The following is a 23,273-nucleotide window of genomic DNA, read 5'->3' as shown; positions in this document are numbered from 1 at the left end:
TTTTTTATTACTTCTTTTTCTTTTAGATGTAGTTCTTTTTTTGATTTTTTTTGTTTATCTTCAATTTTTTTTATTAATTCATCTTTCCTTTTTGATGATCTTGTCTGCATATTAAGTTCTTTTGGTTGTCTTACCTGCTTTTTTGTTTCTTCTCTAGTTTCTCCTTGTAGAACAGTTGCATGTTTTTGCATTTCATTTTGTACATGTTCAGTTGTTATATTAGGTTCAATATTGGTAATTACAACTGATGCTCCATCAGTATTTAACTGGGATAGCTGCTCCTGCAGATCTGGAATTTTGCAGCTAATTTCTAGCTGATTTAGTCATGCACTTTTTGTGATTTTACCAAGTCTAATTTGTTTAAAAGTGCTGTCTTTATTAAACTGAAGATCCAGGAATTTTTCATTATGTCTCTCTGATATATGTAGTGTTCTAATTGGCTCTACCGGCTCTCACTCTTTCTGCAAAAGTTCTAAAATGACAGGCGTTAACGCAGTGTTCAGAACTTTTGCATTTCTGACAGGGTTTGAGGCACTGATTAGCGATATGTCCGATTTCCATGCAGTTGAAACATTTAGATTTGAGGCAGTTACCACCCAAGTGATCGTATGAACTGCAATGCAGGCATTGACATTGTACTCTGGAATAGTTTACCATAACTCGGGTTGTACTGATGTTGACAAAATCTGGTACAGGTGTCTTCATATAAATTGTAACGGTGACATCACCAAAAAACCAATTTGGATCTTCACCTGATAAACCTTCTGTATATTATTAATCTTACCCATTTCGAAACTGTCTGCATAAGAATTTCATTACTGTTCTCTATATATTCCATGCCTGCCTGGTTGGTCGAGTGGTTAGCATGTCTGCTCTCCAGCCAAGAGGCTGCGGGTTCGAATATCACAGCCTCTTGGGTGGATGTTTGTGATTGCCCTACAAACTTTGTGTGGAAAGGGAATCTGTGACCCTACCACTTATTCTAGCAGAAGACATCATTGCCAAAACCATGTGAGGTACGACAGTGACCATATGGCGTCTACGAATGTCAAACGTGGGGGGGGGGGAATATTCCATCGGAAATCTTTCGATGTTTACTGTTTTTACCTGGTTCCCAACCATTACAGGAATAACTGTGCTGCCTTCGAAAGTAAAACACTGTAATAGTTTGTCCCTTGTTTCCACATCTTTTACTACAATTAAATATTTCCCTCTGCCATAAGGGGTTTGAAGAAAAAATCTTGTTTGCACCGACTATCTCTTTTAAAACCTTAGTTACCCATCTTGCTTCTTCACATCCAGGAATTTCAATTCCTAGAGTTCACACCCTTGAATGAATTGGTACCATTATCTCAAGTGAGAAAAAGACTATAACCTCTGCATTGATTGTAAGAAAAAAAAATTTCAGTTGTAAAACTGAGAATTAAATAATCCCTTGATACAGAAATAATTCTGCACCATAAGTAAATGCTTTATTTGAGCTAAAATGGCAGCCGTGATAGTGCTAAAAGTAATCCCGTAATGCAGATATTAACAGCACTACCAGCAATCTTAATATTTATTTTAAAAAAAACCAGTGCTAGTGGGGATGAGACCACCACTACCACTAGTGAAATAAAATCAAAGTGAAAAACAAACGAAAGTATTTATCTTGCTGAAAACCGAGATCTCATCAGTGAGAGCCAGACCCAGATATTTATTGAGTTTTCATCAGTGGGAGCTGGACCCAGAGGTGATACTAAGGTTGAAGTAAAGTAGAAGTCATATTTTCATATAAGAGTAGCTGTCACACGTTATTAAAATACTCTGGATTAAAGATAGTCGGAAGTTTTTCCAGTTGGTTATACTATAAATTAAAGATACCAAGAAATTATATTCTTGGTTGAATCCTTTAACCAAGTTCTACATTACTTCAACCTTAGTATCACCTCTGGGTCTGTTGGTTAAAGGATTAAACCAAGAATATAATTTCTTGGTATCTTTAATTACTGTTATTTGTCAATGATGGTTAACTGAGGACATGCAAGGGATACTGAGTTGTCTGTTGATAATGAAAAGTTGGGAAGACTTATTGAGGAGTAATGCTGATGTAAAGTCCCTTCAGGAAGGTATAATAAAAACTTTTCAGCTTAGAAGGATGAGTGGCAATAGTGTTTTAATGAAAATAAATGCAAGGCATTGTGCCTTAGAGTAGAGAAGTACAAGACCATGTACTGGGAGATGGATGACATTCAAGATTGGGGGGGGGCAGAGGATCAAAATTTTTAAGGAGTCTACATCATGGATTTTGGCTATGGGAAGGACACTGAGAAGTACAAATATAGAAGTAGGTGTACGACTCTCTACTGTTAAACTGTGAATGAAGATATTTGAGAATTATAATACTTCATTCACATTTAACATAATCTACCATAACTTAAGCAGCACTTGTACATATTATTTAATGTTAATCTCTTGATTGTAAATTATTCATATAATTACTTTCAGTCTGTTTATTATTCTTTAATTATATAATTTTGGAATTTGTATTGGTAATGAAAGGACTCTGTATCAAAATGTCATTCAATTTATTTTATTTATTCCTGTGTTAATATCATAAGAAGCTGTGTATATATATATATATATATATATTATAAGAATTTGTATTTATCATATTTAAATGTATATTATATGAATTGTAATATATCCTTTTTTTTGTGTTTCTGTATGTAAGAGTAACTTTATGTAATTCTTCTGATTGAATTTGATTGGCTGCCAAAGGAGAAATGGAGTTAATTTTAGTTAGCATGTGCTTAAAAAGTGAACGGCTGTGATATGGAGTGAAGCTGGTAGATGTAAGCTGAACTGGCTAGAGCCAGATTTTGGCGGGAAGAATGAACGTCTTTAATTGAAAAACGAAAGTAAAGAAAAAAGAGAAGCGTTCAGGACAGCAAGGAGTTAAGTAACGGGTGGCAGTAAGGGGATTTGGAAATGCCGTTATTAGATTAAGAAAGGACCAGGAAATTAATAGACAATTCGGAATATTTCTACAAAATTCTAAAATTACGACGAATTCCAATTATTTTGAGGAAGAATAGTGCAAAGCTGAATTTAATGCATAGAAGAAAATAAGGAATAAGTAGATTAACTAAAACGAGTGCGTCAAGACTTGTGAAGATCTATGTTTAATATTTCAGTTATTATAGTGAAGATTTCTTTTGAATAGTGTTACTTCAAAGTAATAGTTAACTACAGTTTTAAGTGTGCCTATAGTGTCCAATGTGTAAAAGATGTAACCTGTAAGAGCAGTCCTTTTTTTATATTTCAGCATGACAAAATAAGAGTTAGCTCCGCCTGACATATCTTAACATTAACTGTGGCGTTCTACTAAAAATAGCCAAAGTATGGAGCTTTAAAGTGTTTCCCCCTTGAAATGATAACTGCCTCATAATAAAATTAAGTGTTTGTTGACTAAGAGAGAATTAGAGAATTCTACTTTAAAAATAATTACTAAAATTCTGGAACATTGAACTGTGTGAACGATTTTCAATTATTCGGAAGAATATAGAATTGACAGCTGAATGTTTGATGCCTAATGTATTATGTTTGTTATGAGTATTTGAACTAAGTTGATTTTTAAAAGAATTGAATTATCTCATTGATAATTCAATTCTTTTATAAGCATTGAAAAATAAGATCTGTAAATTTAACTTTAATCTTTAAACCAAACCGAGTGGCTACTAGTGTCCCAGAGATATTTTGAATATCGTTCAATTAGATTATCTTGCTTAGAAAATTATGCCTAAATGTACATGTTCTATAACCCTGTATTAAATGTTTATTTTATTGAATTCAATTTGTTGTTTGCCTGATTTTTCTTCATTGCACCGCTCATAAAATTTATTCGAACCTTGTGGAAACCTTAAATGATAATATTAACCTCTGCCTGTATAAAGTGAGATTGCAAAAGTTAGTTGATGATTGATTCCTCTGTATTATATAGACTAATCTGAATATAGGGTGGCGCAGGATAATATAAATTTCCTTATATTCGGATCAGTATCAATCAGCATCTAACAAAATAAAAACGGAATTTAAAGAAATAAGAATAAATCCAACCAACCAACATAAATGGATCAATTAGCAAGATAGGACGACAAGGTCTGACTAAATTTGCTTATAGCTGATGGATGGACTAATGTATACAAATTTGGTTACCTGGTTCCTACTGTGAGAGAGCAAGAGTTGGATGCATCATCAGGAATGATCAAAAGAATAAAAGTAATGAGCAAACTTTTTTAATGTAAGGGTAATATTAATTAAACTAGCTGATAGGGTAAATGAACTATGCTATTAATTGTCCTAATAAAGATGAAAGCACCAAAAATTAAAAATAATAACTCCTATGATTGTTACAGACAACAATGAGTTTTCTGGAGAAATTATAATTCTTGGAGACCTCAGCGAAAGAGTTAGTAATAACTCCAAGAAAACATGAAAAAAAAACCTCTGACTAACAATGGAAAAAGACTGCTCCAGTGATATATTGCTAATGATCTAATTAGAACACTCATTACACATCACCATCATTCCTCTACTCTGTTCCAAGACTATAAGAACATAATCAGTTACTTGTCAGCATCAATTTATTGTCCAGCTTCAAATCTACAGAACCAACCTACCTTCCTGTTCCATTTGATCTACCAACTTTTGATGTATCGACTTTACTAGTGCTGTCTTATCAGCTGTAACTGAAACATACATAAGTATGACTCATGGTGTTTAACTCATTCTTGTGCTAATATTTTGAATGTTGTAACCAATTGTTTTTCTTTCTCCTTGAATAATGCTCATGTTACAGTGAGCAAAAGAGATAGTAGTTGTAAATAAATTCTAATTTCCTTCACATGTGTTAAACCATTTTTTAAAAACATCACAACTTCAATGAATTCCTTCTTTCCCCCTCCATCTCTTAGTCACACTCACACACACACACACACACACACAGCATTTAATTGTTAACGTTAAGAGCTGAATGGAAGGACAGAATCTGGGTGATTATACCAAGCATTAATCATAGGATTTATAAGCAAACATTAGCTGTCTATTGCACCACTTTTATCTCCATGGTAAAGGTGAATTTGGAATACAGAAATGTGCTGCTTAAAAAAAGTAACCAGGTGATTTACATATCCCAGGGCATTGATAGAATATGATGTAAAGCTTGAGAAGTAAATGGAAGGGAACCAACCATACCCAAAGTATTATCCTTAATAAAATAGCAAGACAAATGGGCAGGAAGAACATAAGAGAATGACACAAAACTGTTAAGCTCTCTGTAAAACTACAACACTTCTGAAAAGAAGAGGAATGATGAAGTAAACTTTTTGCTGTGATGAGGAAACTGTGGAGAAGGTTCAAAAACAAATGACTAAGGCATTATCAGAACCCTGGAATGTTGGTTATGGAGAGAGGCTGATGAAATGCAAATTGCAGGATTTCGTAGATATGACATGTCAAGGTGGTGAGGGATTTTACAGGAATAATATGAAAGGAATTATACAGAGAGTAGAGGGCAATAAGGGATTAAGAATAGGACATCTCATTAAATTGTATAAGGGTGTGGTGAAGAAGGGAGTGAGAAGTGGATTTTAAGAAAGGTAGTCATTGATGGACAGTGAATGACTTTTTAACATTTCATATGACTGGTATGCTGCTGGTTGGGCATGACCTCCTGTGTTGAGTCAGTTGATTCTATTGAGGTTTGTTGTTAATAATAATAATAATCTTTATGGGTTTTAATTTAACCATGTTTAGTGATCTAAATTTGGTATTCTTTCTGATGATATATGTTATACCAAGAATCAGAATATTCAATGTGAGAAGCAGCTTATGAAGTATTCGTTGAGTTTCTTGTTTTGTGTCCCCAGGAAACAAATGGAGTCCTTATTATGGGGAGAATATTATTATTATTATTATTACGGGCAACTCCAGGGAGTCATTAGACTCATCGAGGGAGGCCCCAAATCATTTTCATCACAACTATTCGACATTCATACAGTATCTATCATACCTCGCCTTAAACTCATTCACTGTCACAGCATCCACCACAGACTCAGGGAGCGCATTCCACTCATTCACTACTCTAAAAGTAAAGAACCCAGCTCTAACACCTTTACTAACCACACTTTTGCCCAGTTTCCATGGATGTCCCCTAGTCCTCCCACAACCAGCCCTGTTCTCAAAAATATCTTCTGAATTAATTTTATAGAAACCCTTCAGTAATTTGAATGTCTCAATCATATCTCCCCTCCTCCGCCTATCAACCAATTTTTGCAACCCACAAATCCTCAACCTGTTCTCATACGGTTCATTCCACAGACCTGCTATCATCTTGGTCACTCGCCTCTGGATCCTCTCCACCTCCTCCCCATCAAGAAGAAACCTAGGTGACCAAATCTGAGCACAGTAGTCGACATGAGGTCTTATCAAGGCTCGATACAGAGGAACAATAACCTGCTTGTCTCTGCTTGTCAACGTATTCTTCAGCAACCAAGTGAGTTGATGAGCTGATTTAGCTACTTTTGCAATGTTCCCCTAAACTTCATCTCCCTATCCACCAACACTCCCAAGTCCCTAGCTTCATCAATCTCCTGGAGTACATTTCCACCAATGTGATATAACGCTGCTAATCTTTTCACCCCAAAATGCATAACCTTACATTTTGCCACATTAAATTGACATCCATTCTCCCTAGCCCAGACCTCCAATCTATCCAAATCATCCTGCAAAATTTTGACGTCATCTGCATTCACTATTGCCCTACCCAACTTCGCATCATCCGCAAACAAATGAACTGTTCCTCTCAGATCCTTTCCTATATCATTTATGAACAAATTAAACAGCAGTGGTCCAAGAACAGATCCTTGTGGTACACCACTAGTCACAGGCCGTCTTGTGGACTCTACTCCTGAGTAAACCACTCTCTGATATCTCTCCGTCAACCACCCTCCTATCCATCTCACCAACCCTATGTCCATTCCCATATGCTGCAATTTACTGATTAGAATTCCATGTGGTATCCTGTCAAAGGCCTTAGCAAGGTCCAGCAGAATCACTGTAAACCCATTTCCCTTATCCAGTTCAGCCGTCACTGTGTTATAATACGTGAGCAAGTTACTGAGGCATGACCTACCCTTCACAAAACCATGCTGTCCCCGATACAGTATCCCATTTTCTTCTATCCAATCTTGTATTTTCCTCTTGACTATTTTCTCTAAGACCTTGATAATGATTCCTGTTATGCTGATTGGCCGGTAATTTTCAACAGCAGCCTTGGAACCACCTTTGTGCAGTGGAACTATTTTCCCCTCTTTCCACCCCCTTGGGACTGACCCAGTCCTGAGGCTCAAATTAAACATAATGGTCAAGGGCACTGACAATTCTTTGGCCGCTTCACGTACGACACGAGCTGGTATACCATCCAATCCCACAGATGTATTGACATTGAGGTTCTGTAATAGACTAGTTACCTCTACCTCATTCATCACAATTCCAGTATAAGCTGTTGGTTCCTCCATTTCCGCAAAGCCACCACCTGGATGATATACTCTTGCAAAGTGCTCGCTCAGTAATTCCACAACATCGACTGATTCAGTTACCTCCCTACCCTCAGCATTTTTTAAGATCATTCTACCATGAGCATTTTTCCTTTTACTTGCAACATATTGAAAAAACTGTTTGGGATTCTCTTTAGCCTGCATGGCCAATTTCCTTTCGTAATCTGCTTTTGCTTTTCTTACCACCCTTGTTACCATCCTGGCCTGAGCTTTATACTGTTCATGCACCTGATGGTCACCCTTCTCCTTAAATTCCCTCCACAATTGTTTCTTTTTTTGCAGCTCAAGCTTAATAGTGTTATTCATCCATTTAACCCCTACCTGATTTATTATTCGGACTCTTGGTATACAGTCAACCATTGCCTCCTGCAAACAGTTCTTAACCACCTCCCATGCACCATCAACATCCAGCCCTTGCAGTTTTACATGCCATGGCATTGAGCCAAGCACACACCTAAGCTTGTATATCAGCAATTATTAGGTAGAGAAGTCCTTAAAATCCCAGTGCTAGTGAAGTTAACAGTATATATATACTGGGCAGAGGAGGTTGGCATGTATCCTTGCAACTTTTCACTGCGAGGTTACTGCCAAGAAATCTACATCATACTATATCCTGGCATGATGTAAATTTCTCAGTTACTTCTCTGAAAGATCGATTTACCATGGTGAAGAAATTTGATATGGTGTTGAAGTTCACATTTTCTCACATCTAAAGACAGCATGAATTTGTATTATGTAAGAAAGGTTTCAGGTGCAATGAAAACAATAAATTTCAGGTTTAGATGATATGATAATGGGAAAAAAATCCTAAGATGTGTTATAAATATTCCTCAGTTTTACAAAAGATTTATACATGGTTTTAAGATGATGCTGATGGCAATTTTGAAATATAAATATTAGTTTAAATATTACTATTAGAAATTGTCATTACTTTCCTATAGTAAACTCTGCTATTGTAGACAAGTATCTTTTCAAAATTTTTATTCTTATTTTATTTTTGTTGTTGTTGTTATGATTATCGTCTAAAAATAGCTTTTTTTGGTGAGTTTCAATTCCACAGCCAGTTTAGTGCAGCAAATGGATTTGGCTCTCTCTTTGTGAAGATGCTAATGACACGTATTTTGAGAGCAATATGGGGGAGTGAGAATTTGTGCTGGTAATGCTGTCCAGTATGTGTGTAAATGCATACACGTAGGTTTGCTATAAGCTATGGCGGACAGACAGAGAGCACATTTGAAGATATGTAACAAGTACAAGCCAAACAAACCCCTGTTTTAAAGGAGAGGAACTGAGTTTGTCTGAATGAGCCTATGAAGAAATCTTCATACAGCGCATGCTTAATTTCTAGAGATAGAAATTGTTCTGGGGTGCTTTAGGGTCAAAGCTGTATAACTGAGAGGAGACTTCTACATAGCTTTAAAGGAATGTGGAGAACCGACGGCTTCTGACCTAAGATCCAATCCTCACCTCCTCGTAGTGCACCCTATTGGGAATCTACCTGGATATTAAATGAACGAGGACAGACAAGCAAACATTTATTGGCTTAAACCAAAATACAAAATGATGGTACAATATGACAAAATTTCATGACAGCTGGGGTGTTGCCCGGTTAAACAAGACCCCCCCTTGTTTAACCGGAACCATAGTATTTAGATAAGTACCAGATCGACATAATAGGGGTGACTGAAACAAAAAAGACAAACCTGCTGAGATCTTAATCAGTAATAATACAAAATGTCATATTCAGGCAATGACAATCAAGGAAAAGAAGCAGTAACACTAAATATGAGGCTAATCTCTTGAATGGCAGGCAGTCTCAATTAGAGCGATGTGGACAAATATCAGAATGAGGAACTGGACAATGAGACTTATTTGTGCCTATGGTCCCAAAGAAGGTTCAACTAAGATAGAATTGGAGGAAATTTTTGAGGCTTTTCATTCCTTTTTCATTGTGTCAAGCAATTGACACAATGAAAAAGGAAAAGTTGGTCCTTGTTGTGGATCTAAATAGCAGAGCAGGATATCATTGTCAGATATACAAAAATATTTTGGGAAAATTTGAAGAAAAGAGCAAAGCTAATAATAATGGCAAATACCTCTTGGATTTTTGCTCAGGACATGGACTGGTTATTACTAACACCATGTTCCAGCATAAAATGTGCACAAATTTGCATGGAGAGAAGAGGCAAGGAATAAGAAAAGTCTCATTGACTATGTTACTGTTGACAGTGATGTCTTCTCCCTGGTGCAGGGCACCAGAGAGTACACAGGATTTGAAATTGGAAGTGATCACTATTAAGTCTCGAGCAGAATAAAATTGAATTTCATATTGAAATGAAGAAAATGTAAGAAAGTTTTAAAACGAATAAAAGTTGAGCAGCTTTCACATGTGAACTGTACAGGGCTGGTTTTATCATTAGGCGAACCTAGGCAAATGCCTAGGGGACTAAGACTTCGTGGCACCAGATTTTGCTACAATGTATAGGGGAGTCTAAATTTCTTTGCCTACGGGCATCAGATACTCTCAGACTGGCTCTGGAACTGTAGACTAAAATACACAAAATTATTGAAGAAAAAATGAAAGTTTGAGAACAGGAATCAAATCTTGGAGATTCAGTGGCAAGCGTTGAAGAAAACCCTGCTTGATTCAGCCAGAGATGCATGTGGTGACATCATCTGCAAGGATAGAAAAATCAGAAATCCATGGTGGACATAGGAAGTTAAAGAGATAGTGAAGGAAAAGAAGCATATCAAAAGTTCCTGGCCAATACGTCAGTTTGTGCTCTTAGTTAATGCAGAAACAAATATAAGAAAGCTAAACACTGTGTAAAACTAGCTAAACAAAAGTCATGGGAGGACTTTGGTAAGAACATAGAAAATATATATCAAGAAGGTTGCAAAATATTCTGGAGGTTGTTGAAGAAGTTTAGAAATGGAGGAAAGAGTGCTGTAAAAGGAATTAGAGATGATAAAGGTGACATGAAAACAGGAGAAAAAGATATCCTTGACGTATGGAGTAATTACTTTGAAAAATTGCTAAACAAAATAAGCAGTGATAGCAGAGTGGTAAAAAACACTCAACAGGCATACAGTCAGGAATTCATATCCATATTTGAAGTAGAAAAAGCCAGAAAAGGCTTGAAATGTGGAAGGGCAACAGGAGTAGATGATATTCGACCAGAAATGCTTAAGATTGGTAGTATAAAAGTCTTATAGTGGCTGCACTGCATAGTTCAGAAGGCGTGGACAGAGGGACGAATTCCCGATAATTGGAGTAGAGCTCTCATAGTACCCATATATAAAAAGGGAAATAAAACTGAATGTGAGAATTACAGAGGTATTTTCCTATTGAGTGTTCCTGGTAAGATTTATGCAAGTATACTTGAGAAACGGTTGAGAAGAATTATGGAAGAAAAGCTTGGTGAAGAACAAGCTGGATTCAGGCCAAATAGAGACTGTCAGGATCAGTTCTTCACTTTACGACAAATAGTTGAGAAATCATGGGAATATAACAAAGATCTGTTTTTAGGTTTTATCGATCTGGAAAAGGCATATGACAAGGTACCAAGAGAGAAGCTATTCAATACGCTACAGTTATATGGTATCAATGGTGCATTATATCAAGCAATTCCTAGTCTTTATTTGAGTTGTAAGTCAGCAGTTAGAATTGAAGGAAGTACAGGAAGATGGTTTAATGTTAAATCTGGTGTGAGATAAGGATGTACATTATCCCCCTCTGTTATTCATTATCTATATGGATCACATTATGAAGAAAAGTGGCATTAAACATGATATCAAAATTAGAGATGCTAATCATAAAGCAAAGCTATTTGCTTTATGTGGACGAAGTTATACTTCTAAATAAATCCGCTACAAGTCTGCAAGATTCCCTAACTAAACTGAATAACTGTTGTAATAGATATGGTATGAAGGTCAACAATAAAAAAAACAAAAGACAATGAAAATAGACAGATTGATTAAAATGTCAACTGCTTTGTGAACGGAGAACCTGTGGAACAAGTAAAACATTTCAGCTACTTAGGCACGACTTTTTGTGAAGATGGTAAATTAAATATGGAAATAGACAAAAGGATCAACAAAGCTGGTATGGTAGGAAGTCAATTGAATAAATTCATATGGAATAAGAGAGAAATTAGTCAGAACACTAAATTAGCTGTAAACAAGACAGTGTTCAAACCAATTTTAACGTATGGATCTGAGCATTTAAAAGATTTAATGTATGGAGCTGGGTTAGAAGTAAAACACTTGACCAAAGACTAGAGACCGGAGATATGAGAGTCCTGAGAAAGATTAGAGGTGTAAACAAATGGCAATATCATATTAAAAACAAGGATCAGGAAAGAACTTGACATTGTCAGCATCCATTAATGTGTTAGCAGAGCCAATCTCAGGTGGTATGGTCACTTAAACAGAATGGGCAAGGAAAGATTAGCAAAACAAGTATTCTCTGCCAGGTTGGCAGGAAAAGGACCCAGAGGAAGACCAAGATATAGGTGTATTGATATGGTACAAAGTGTCTTACACGATAGAAATATAAGATCTGATGATGTTGGAGTCTTGACAAGTAACAGACTGATTTGGAGGAAAATTGTAGATAGGAAGTTAGTAATGATGTAAATTTTTCATGTAGTAGTATCATATCCTATACACCCCTTGAAGGTACATGGCAGGAATTTGATGATGACGACGATGAGAAAATGCTCTGGAAAAAGAAGTATCGATCAGAGGAAATGAGAAAACATGGTAGCAATACCAGGTTAGAATTTGTTTTGTTGTAAAGAAATTCTCTAATTGGAATATTTATGAAACTGTGACAATCAGTGATCAAATATATAGAAATTGAAATGAATTAAAACCGACCTTTGTATCCAGAGAAATGCCCTTAATTTTTGTTTATAAAACTGTATTTTTAATTCAGGAGGGAGACAACTATGTCTTGGCTACACAGTAATTTGGGATATCATTACTGTTGGTTGCATACAGACATTTTCTTTTTGAATATCTGAAATTTGAGTATGGTGTGGAATAAGTTCTAGGTTTTTTTTGGCCAAGTGGATCTGATTAATTCTAACAATCTTTCTGATTTTATTTTTAATCCTGCTAGAGAGGTTATGGTTTATTTTATTTTATTCAATATAATTCTTTTACAGGATAATGACAATAGTATATATTGCTTTTATCAGTCTTTAAAGTAATGACAATTTTATTAGTAATGACAAGATTTATTTAAATTCAAAGATTGATTTCTAAAATTACATACTATGTCAACTGAATTACCACATATTATACTTTATTTATATAACATTTAGTTTGTATTTAAACCAGAATTCTAAGGGGAAAAAAATTTAACACGCAGGGAAATATTTCCAGGCAGTACACTGTTTCAATATGTCAATTTAAACACGCTTGTAATAACTGATTTGTAGTTAATACTATTTCATGCAGCTTGAGTAAAAATGTAAATCTACCAATAACAATAAAGAAAGAAAAAAAAATTTCTCAATAACAGGCCTTCATAATTAAACTCTTTCAATTACATGTTAAGTTACTGGCTTTGCAAAGTGGTGCTACGTGCTTAGTTTTTGGGCACTATAAGTATTAAAAAAGTTTATACTTATAGCGCCAACAGTATAAAGTTTATAGTTTATACTGTTGTACTTCAGCCTGAAGAAATTGCTTGCAAGAATAATGAATACATAACTGTAATCACATTTCTTGAATTTAGTTTACCACATTATGTATAAGCTAAACATATCATTAAAGGAAAAGAAAACTGTTACAAAATCATAATTTTTAAATGACAGTTCAGTGTGACTGTTGAGCTTACCGAGATCTGGTGACAAATAATCAGATATAACCCAAGGAAATACAGGATACTGTGTCAAATCATTAAAGCTGCGGTCTGCTAAACTAGAAAAAAATCATTATATAGTATAGAAAAAAATATCCATGAGTTAAAATAAATGCTTCAATATTGTTCAATCTAACTATGTGAACTCAAACTTGTTTTTCAGTATTCATGAGATACTGCAGATAAAAGATACACCCTAATATGGATATACATCATTTTATACTCATTTTCTTTTTTGAATATTTGGTAGAATACAGAATAAATGAAGAGGATGGCCATAAGTCAAAGAGCCCACATTTAAGCAAAAAATTTTATTAGTAGAATATAATGTTATATACAACATGTGTGTAGAACACACAACAAAACTGGCTATTTACAAAAATTTTTCAAAGTGCTGTCCATTCACATGAATATATTTATCAACTCTACTCACTACAGAGTAGTGCACATTCTAAATAAATTCATAGTAATTTTTTGACATGTATAAGAAATTTTGTATTGAAGATGTTCAATTTTTCAGGATTTGTCAACTGAATTTCTTACAGTTCTTCACAGGGAAAAAATATAAAATAATAACAATGTAGTTCCAGAAACCCTATTACTTCTGGACCATCCTTATATTTTAGAATAAATTGTACATTTCAATATTAGTCTATTCTGCTGTTCACGTTAATTCACATTTTTAGAAGATCATCAGATTCAGTTGAAGTTTTCCCAAACGGTAATATGTAATTTTATGATTAAGAGTGGACATAAAGATTAAAAAAGTTCACCCCATGTGGCAATATATTAATTATGAGAATGCTTTAAAATATTAATTTTAAATATATAATTAAGAATAAGGTTATTATTAGAAGGAATAAAAAAATTAACTTACTTGAAAAGTGAAAATATTTATTATAAAATTTCTGCATATGACTTAAATGAAGAAAAAAATTAACATAGGAAATTTCAAGATTAAAAGGAATAATTTAAAAATTGACCAGAAAAAACGTTTACAAGAACTAAGACAGGAAAAGAGAACTAAGAAGAAAAATAACGGGAAGGAAAGCACGATATGTCAAAAGTTGTCAATGAATAATAATGTTGATAATAATAATAACAGTAATGATGATGATGATAATAATAATAAACAGTAAGTTCAACTGAAATATAAGAAAAATGAAGTTATATGGTATGGTGATTCGATAATTAAATGTGCACTTGATGAAGGAGTCACTACATCAAGCTTCCTGAGAGCTAAAATAAAGAATTCAACAAAGGCAACAGAAAAGCAAAAGAGATAGTAGTACAGTCAGAACTAATGATTTAAGGAGTAACAAATATAGTATGAGAGAGATATGAAAGACTTGATGGAAAAAGTGAGAAAGTAAAAAATGATTAGTTTATTACTGAGATACCACAGTAATCACTTAAGGAGGCAGTCAATGATATCATATGATTCCATGTGCAGGATATGCAGAAAAAATGGGTGTGAATTTTTGAATGTGTAGAGTGAATTTGATGGTAGAAAAGATTTGTATAAAAGGAATGGCCTGCACTTAAATGGATTTGGCAGCAGATGCCTAGAGAAATTATTTATTGGAATGAGATCTAAGATAAAGAGTTAGGGGAACTAAATAATCTTGGGAGGAATGGTTAAAATGTGTAAGTTCAGCTAGGGTGTGCAGATGTGGCAGTGATATGAATGTCAATGAGCATGGTCATGAATCTGTTGAATGGATGGACTACACTGTGTGTGCGTGTGTGTGGATAAATTCTTCTGGCATTAGAAATGGGATGGTTGAATTTGTTGCTTTGGTGAATACACTAGGCTCTCACAATCAGATGTTGTAATTTGAATTGAGTGCAAAGGATAGAGTATTTTTAGGAATGACAGAAGAGCTAGGAGAGGAGGTGGGAGTACTAATGATATCAGATGACTTGAATCCACACATAAAAGCAATAATGGTAATAATAATGACCCATGAAGCAATGAATCTGAGGCTATCTGGTGAGGAACGGATGAAATATACAGTAGGATGTTGCTACAGACCTAGTAGTTCATTTTCTGAGGATGAGTAACAAATAAGTAATTATTATGTGCGACTAATCTATGAATATTGATTGGGTTACAGAGAAAACTCATGATAAGAATGAAGAAGAATTTATTGAGCTGTTGCATGACAACTTTCTCAAGCAGCATATGAAAGAAACTACTTGAGGACAAAGAGTGTTAGATTTGATCATAGTGTCAGAAGTGTTTCAGTTAAGGATGTAACTGTTTTACCACCAGTTGATGATAAGGTGGTTGTGCTGTACTGATCTGGGAAATAGCCAACTATATGGATGTTCCCATCAAGGCAGGTTATATGCTGTGCTACAAATCTAGAAATTATGATAAACCCAGGAGAATGCTATCTTTGGTCAAATGGTATCAGTTGTCAGCAGTATATCGGAAGCTTTGAAAAGATGCTGAAATGATACAGAATGAATGTGTCCCTAAAGTTTGAAGAACATGTAGAATGGGAGTGAAATGGATGTGCAATCTCATTAAACAAGAGATCTATAAGAAGATGATGGAAGAAAAGTTAGAAGGTATGAAAAACTAAATTGGCTGACCAGGCTAAGGCAAAAAAAAAGAAGTTTATCATTATGCTGCAAGTAAAATAAAGAATGAATGCAAAAGAAAAACTGTACTGAACACAGATGGTAGCCATGCATCAGAAGCAGATGAGCTAGTTCAAATAATGAGTGCTCACTTCACCAAGATCTATCGGTCTAGTATATGCAACACAGTGCAATCACTACACTGAATGAAGAGAGAAAGTGGTACCATGAGAAGGTTCTAAAGCTGTTCATTAATGTGAATAAAAAGTTGGCAACTGAGACAGATGAGATATCAGGTGTACTAAAGAAATGTTCAGCAAAAATGTCCAGGCCCTTGATGTATTTGAGTCATAGCTTAGATGTAATCCTACAGGAATGGAAAGAATGTATGATAATCCCATTGCACAAAGGCGGTGCAAAGACTGATGTGTCTAACTGTAGACCTATCAATATCTCTGGAGTAAATGTAAGGATGTTAGAAAAGTCAGTAAGAACAGAAATGGGTGGATAAACAAGGTATACTTTGCAAGGAGCAGCAAGAGTTTACTAAAGGAAGGTCACAACTGAGCAATTTGCTCAAATTTTATAATAATGTCACGGCTAAGTTGGATAAAGGGAATGGATACTCTATGATAGTGTTGAGCTTTGCTAAGGCATTTGATAGGATACCACATGAAAGGCTGTTACATAAACTAGAGAATATGGGATTGGAATATAATCAATTGGCTTAGATAAGTGGGAGGCTGATGGACAGGTATCAGAAAGAAGTATATGGGGAGGGGGGTTAATCTGCCAAATTTAAGGTGACCAATGGTGTGCCCCAGGGATCAGTCCTTAGACCATTGTTGTTTAATCTATATTTCAATGATATAGATTAAACAACATATAGATATAGATTAGGAGATCTTCAGTTGTCTGCTGATGATACAATGGTAGGCAAAGCAATCAGAGATCCTTCATGTTGGAGGTTTAATGGAATACTAACAGTTCTAAGAAAGGAGGATTAAAAACTAATTTTAATGCTTCCAATATTTCATCTCAATTGCTGATTTAAAATCTAACCCTTGTCACACACACACGAAGACAAAATAATACTTAATGAAACACATGGCTATTGACTCTAATTTTTACATGTATATTCTAAACAATAAATAATGAATTTAAAAGTTTTACCTGTTTAGAAAGAGTAAATAATCATAATTTGAAATAATTCCATTCTGCCACAGGAGAGTCATGTTATCTTGACCAGTATCTTCTAACCTAAGAACTAAGAAAGCAAATGTAGACATCATAAATACATAGTAATCCACTTATTATTAAAATTTTAATAATATTATTATTAAACACCATGACTTACTACTATTATTAATTATTCATTGGGATGAAGTCCAAAGGGAGCACTGAGATAATTACAATAATTTAAGTGAAGCAATAGAGTCAAGGTCAGGAAAAGTGAAAGCAAATATTTTAAAAAATGTGACTGGGCTTCTAGGTAGAGTTTGTGTCACTTAAATAGTGCAAGCTAAGGCGATTTTGAAAGTTTTGTTCTCATATGCTCTCCTGGTAAATTTTCAAAACATCTATCTTTCTACATTTGGTTATAAAATACACATTGATCCATAATATTCTCAATTTGCATATAATAAAACTGTAATTCAATTTTATATGGAACATTCATTTAAAAAAATAATAATACAACACAAAAATCAGAAAAATATCGTATTTAAAAAAAAAAAAAATTTAACTTTCAAAGTTTCTATTTTTTATTTGGGATTTTTAATATTCCCAAATTCTATATTGTACTTATTTCCTAAAATAACAAAATAAAAATATTAATGAGACATTCATTTTAAACTGTGAAATATAAAGAACCCTCACAAAAACAATCAAAATGAAATTATGATTTAGGAAAAGGAATTTTTCAGTGTTTTCAGTAGTCTACATCTGGCATCTTCATAAATATTTCTGTTCTGAAAAAACTCTTTAATAAACATGTTGGTATCTGGTACCAAAAGAAATAATCTTCTCTATGAAACTGCACTGTGGAATACATTAATGCCTTGGAAAACCTTCATTTTTGAAAAGTTGAGTATGGCCTGTTTCCCAAAGCAATAATTTCAACCTATATAGCACAATGCAAAGATTTTGCCTATTTGTAATCTACATGCCATTTTTTTCCCTTAGATTATTGGATTTTTTTTTTTTTTTAAAGATTTTGTGGTTTGATATTTCATTTTCATTGTTTTTTTCGTGTTTTGTTTTACAAAATCTTTCCTCTGCTTGCATTTTTATATGATTAATCAGGGATATGTACTTTATTTTTGCTGTATCTCCGAGATGTTTTTTGTCTGAATATTTTACATTTTGCAATTTTGAATCTATATATAAATCACAGCACTCCCAAATATTATTATTATTATTCATGACCTAAAATGTATTATTTTTCAATATTTTAAGACAATTTTAATATTTCATAATATAAACAACTTTTATAATATAGACTAAAATAAAAACACCAAATATCATAAAGGACAATCCTATGTATGCAGCCACAGAAAATAAGGAGAGGATTTTTCTGATTGGCAACGTTTGTTATAACTTGTGTAACAAGAATTTTTCTGTTTTGGTTGGCTGAATACGGAATTTTTCTACTGATTCAACTGAAGCAGAACATTTGAAAAACATGGCAAACAGACTGAATACTAAAGCAAAACTGAAAGCTACATCCCTATATAAAACTACACAAAAAATACTTTTGGAAGAGTATAGGATGAAGGAAATACAGGCAATAATACCCTGTTGCTTATTATTCAGATTTCTAGTATTCATTACAAACAATCTAAATACATGAATAAAACACCTTTCCCATAACAGTGCACTAAAGAGCATAAAAATTCTTGAAATTTCAATCCTTACAATCTTTGCCCCTCTCCTGTACGAATATTTATGTTCCAGTTATCCTAGAAACCATACCTAATATGATCTGAATTTGATCCCTTACACAAATTCAACACTTCATGGGATACTGAATTCCTTAAAATCCCCATCTTGCTAATTAGTTTACTTTTAATGATCAAATATCTGAACAAATCTTTGACCTACTGACGTGATTTGGAGTTGCTGGCTACTGAACACTTTCTAACCACCCTTAAAATATTCTTATCAAACTAAAGCAAAAATATATCACATACTATGGCAAAAGTACTTCTGGCATAGTTAATTAAATTAAGATATATATGAGCAAGGATGATTGGAGTAGAGCTCTTCTAGTACCCATATAAAAAAAGGGAAATAAAACTGAATGTGAGAATTACAGAGGTATTTCTCTACTGAGTGTTCCTGGTGAGATTTACGCAAGTATACTTGAGAAGCAGTTGAGAAGGATTGTGGAAGAAAAGCTTGGTGAAGAACAAGCTGGATTGGCCAAATAGAGGGTGTCAGGATCAGATTTTCACTTTACGACAAATAGTTTACAAGAGAGAAGCTATTCAAAATGCTACAGTTATATGGTGTTAATGGGACATTATATCAAGTAATACTTAGTCTTGACTTGAGTTGTAAATCAGCAGTTAGAATTGAAGGAAGTATAGGAAGATTGTTTATTATTAAATCTAGTGTCAGACAAGGTTGTACATTATCCCCTGTTATTCATTATCTATATGGATCACATTATGAAGGAAAGTGGTATTAAACCTGAAATTCGAGATGTTAATGTCAGCTCTTTTCTTTATGCGGACGATGTTATACTTCTAAATAAATCCACTAGAAGTTTGCAAGATTCCCTGACTAAATTTAATAACTGTTGTAGTAGATATTTTTGTTAAAGGTAATCCTGCCTTAGCAATCTATTAACTTTTCATAATAGAATGACATCTGAGTTGGACAAAGGAACTGGCTACACAGTGGTACTTCTGGATTTTGCTAAGGCTTTTGACAAGATACCCCATGGAACACTGTTACGCAAATTGGAGGAGATGGGAATGGATACTAAATTGGTGGTATGGATTGGAGAATGGCTCAGGGAGAGATACCAGATGGTGGTGTATGGAGGAGCTTAGTCCAGGATGAGGCAGGTGACCAGTGGTGTGCCTTAGGGCTCTGTGCTTGGGCCATTATTGTTTAATTTGTATACAAATGATATAGGAAATGGCTTACAGGGAGATATTCAGTTGTTTACTGATGATACAAAGTTGGGTAGCGCAATAAAAAATCAAGCTGATATTGAAAGTTTGCAGGATGATTTAAATAAGCTGGTAGAATGGACAAAAGATAAGGGATGTCAGTTCAATGTGGAAAAGTGTAAAGTCATGCATTTTAGGATTAAAAGATTACCAGCTGTGTACTACATTGATGGAACAGTACTCCAAGAAATTGATGAGGGTAGGGACTTAGGGGTGTTGGTAGATAGGGAGATGAAGTTCAGAGGACATATTGCTAAGGTGTCCAAGATTGCACATATGATTACTTGGTTGTTGAGGAACACACTGACATCCATAGAGAAAGAGGTTATTATTCCCCTTTATAAAGCGTTGATACCTCCACATTTGGATTACTGTGCTCAGGTCTGGTCACCTGGATTCCTTGGAGATGAGAAGGCTGTGGAGAGGGGTTCAGAGAAGAGTGACCAAGTTGGTGAGTGATGTAAAAAATGCTCACTACATTGATAGATTGAGAGCTTGTGGATAGCAGAGGTTGGTTGATAGGCAGAGAAGAGTGGATATGATAGAAACGTTTAAATTACTGAAAAGTTTTTATAGGATTGATGCAGGGGAAATGTTTCAGCTGTGTGATAGTGATGGAAGAACAAGAGGTCATCCCTGGAAATTAAAGAAGAGTGTGGTTAACAAGGATGTCAGAACAAGGTTTTTTGCCTGGAGGGTGGTGAATGAGTGGAATTCATTGCCTGACTTAATTGCGAGCTCTTCATCTGTAAATGAATTCAAGAAGAGATATGACAAATATTGTTTTGCTAGTTTGGGTCTCCCACGATGAGTCTACTGATTCCATGGAGATACCCGTAATAATAATAATAATATGGTATGAAGGTCAGTAATAACAAGACAACGAAAATAGGCAGAAACATTGAAAATATCAACTGCATTGTGAATGAAGAACTATAGAACAAGTTAAACATTTCAGCTACTTAGGCACTAGGGTTTGATGGTTTTTAAAAACTGGGTTTAAAAATCAGTTTTTTTGGATAAATTTGTAAAATTCAAAAACTGGATTTTAAATTTAAAAAACCGGTTTTAGATACCAGAATTAATATGTGAAAATTAATTAATTTTTAATTATTTAATTAAAAACGTTAACATTTTGACTTGAAACTGATATATACGTCACAAGTAAAAAAACGGAAGATAGTGTATAGTATGAAGATGATTTTTAAATTCTCTTGATCTAGATGACGACAGCGGATTCCTTATGTTGTCTGACAATTACAAACAATCAATTTCCCAAATTAGAAAAATTTGCACATTTTTTGGAAAATCTCCCTTAAGAGATAGCATCCTTCAGAATTATGTAAAACAAGCAAAAGGAAAGGAATTAAGTCTCATTCTTGACTGCCAAACAAGATGCAATAGTTTAGAGGCCATGATTGAAAGATTTATTATATTAAAGAATGTGTTGTTTTAGCTTTGAATAATATTGGAGCTTCTCATATGTGGAATGAAGCTCAATATCCTAAAATCATGAAGCTTCTTCAAGTGTTGGGACCAGTACATCTAGCAGCCAAGGCCTTAGGGCGGTGAGATGCCAATTTATTAACAAGTTAAGTCATATTTGAATTTCTGTTAAATGAACTAAAAAATTTAAAGACTGAAATTAGTTCTAAATTATTAAATGCTTTAGAAGTACAAATTCAAGAAAGGATGCAAGCTGTATTGGTAACGCTTTTGCTATATTTGCAAAATCCACAAAACATTTCAACAAAGAAATCTAGTGTTTTTCCACTAGCTACAAAACTCGATATTATTAAGTTATTTGGGAAAAAATATTGTCTCGAATATATCCAAATTCTTGTATGCAAACGCAAACAGATTCCGATGATGAACATATCGGAGACGGAAAAACTATTAATCAGGGCAATGCTCTAAAAGAAGCCATGGAAAAATCAATTGATAGGTTTCTTGAGGAACATGAAGTAATGATATCAAATCCGAAGACATTGAAGGCTGAATTTTGAGTATTTGAAGCAACTAATAAAAGAACAAAGAATATAGATTTATAATTTGATGTCCTGAAAATGATAAAACCAAGTTCAGTAGCCAGTGAGAGAGAGTATTTTCTATTTCAGGCAATTTTGTATCTAGAATAAAAACAAAGACTGTGTTCAAACCAATTTTAACTTATGAATCTGAAAGCTGGGTCAGAAGTAAAACACTTGACCAAAGACTAGAGACTGCAGATATGAGAGTCCTGAGAAAGATTAGAGGCATGAACAGATGGCATCAATGGCAATATCATATTAAAAATGAGGATATTAGGAAAGAACTTGACATTGTCAGCATCAAGGAATGCGTTAGCAGAGCTAATCTCAGATGGTATGGTCACTTAAATAGAATGGGAGAGGAAAGATTAGCAAAACAAGTGTTCTCTGCCAGGTTGGCAGGAAAACGACCCAGAGGAAGACCAAGATATAGGTGGATTGATATGGTACAAAGTGCCTTAGACGATAGAAATATAAGATCTGATAATGTTGGAGTCTTGACAAGTAACAGACTGATTTGGAGGAAAATTGTAGATAGGAAGTTAGTAATGATGTAATTTTTTCATGTAGTACTGTCATATCCTGTACACCCCTTGAGGGTACATGGCAGGAATTTGATGATGATGAATAAAAACAAGATTGAGTAATTGTTCAGTGGACATTTTATGTTTTTTGAAATCATGTTTCCTGAAGAAAAATACTAAATGAAATAAATATTTATAATTTATATTTTGTACGGATTTTAGGTAATTTAGTTTTTTTTTTTAATTTTCATTATTTTGGTTTTATATGGAGTATATTTTATTTTGTGATATTTTTGCAGGTCCATAAATATTAAATAAACTGAAATATTTTAAAATAAGTGTAAATATTTTTTGACTATTTTAATTTTATATATATATATACATATGTATATATATACACACACACACATATATACAAAGGTGGTCTGAAAAGTTCTTGGCCTAACAATGAAAAAACAAATTTATAATTTCAAAATTAT

The 23,273-nt window shown here is 34.1% G+C and overlaps 1 protein-coding gene across 1 annotated transcript in view; it reads right to left on the bottom strand.

Annotated features, from left to right (window-relative positions):
* LOC150100611 (protein FAN-like) overlaps positions 1–23,273 on the bottom strand; it is a 477,112-nt gene that overhangs the window by 280,689 nt on the left and 173,150 nt on the right. Inside the window, exons 12-13 of the mRNA XM_090401841.1 lie at positions 17,233–17,326; positions 13,447–13,529 (exon numbers count right to left, since the gene is read on the bottom strand). Of these exons, the coding sequence (XP_090257967.1) occupies positions 13,447–13,529; positions 17,233–17,326 (177 nt within the window). The remainder of the gene's footprint in view (positions 1–13,446; positions 13,530–17,232; positions 17,327–23,273) is intronic.

The sequence above is a fragment of the Typopeltis vanoorti genome, chromosome 12 (genome assembly GCF_054136105.1).
Source record: "Typopeltis vanoorti isolate ZY-2024b chromosome 12, IOZ_Tvanoo_1.0, whole genome shotgun sequence".
Lineage (NCBI taxonomy): Eukaryota > Metazoa > Arthropoda > Arachnida > Uropygi > Thelyphonidae > Typopeltis > Typopeltis vanoorti.
The sequence above is the reverse complement of the archived record's forward strand: the minus strand, read 5'-3'. Positions and strand labels throughout refer to the sequence as shown.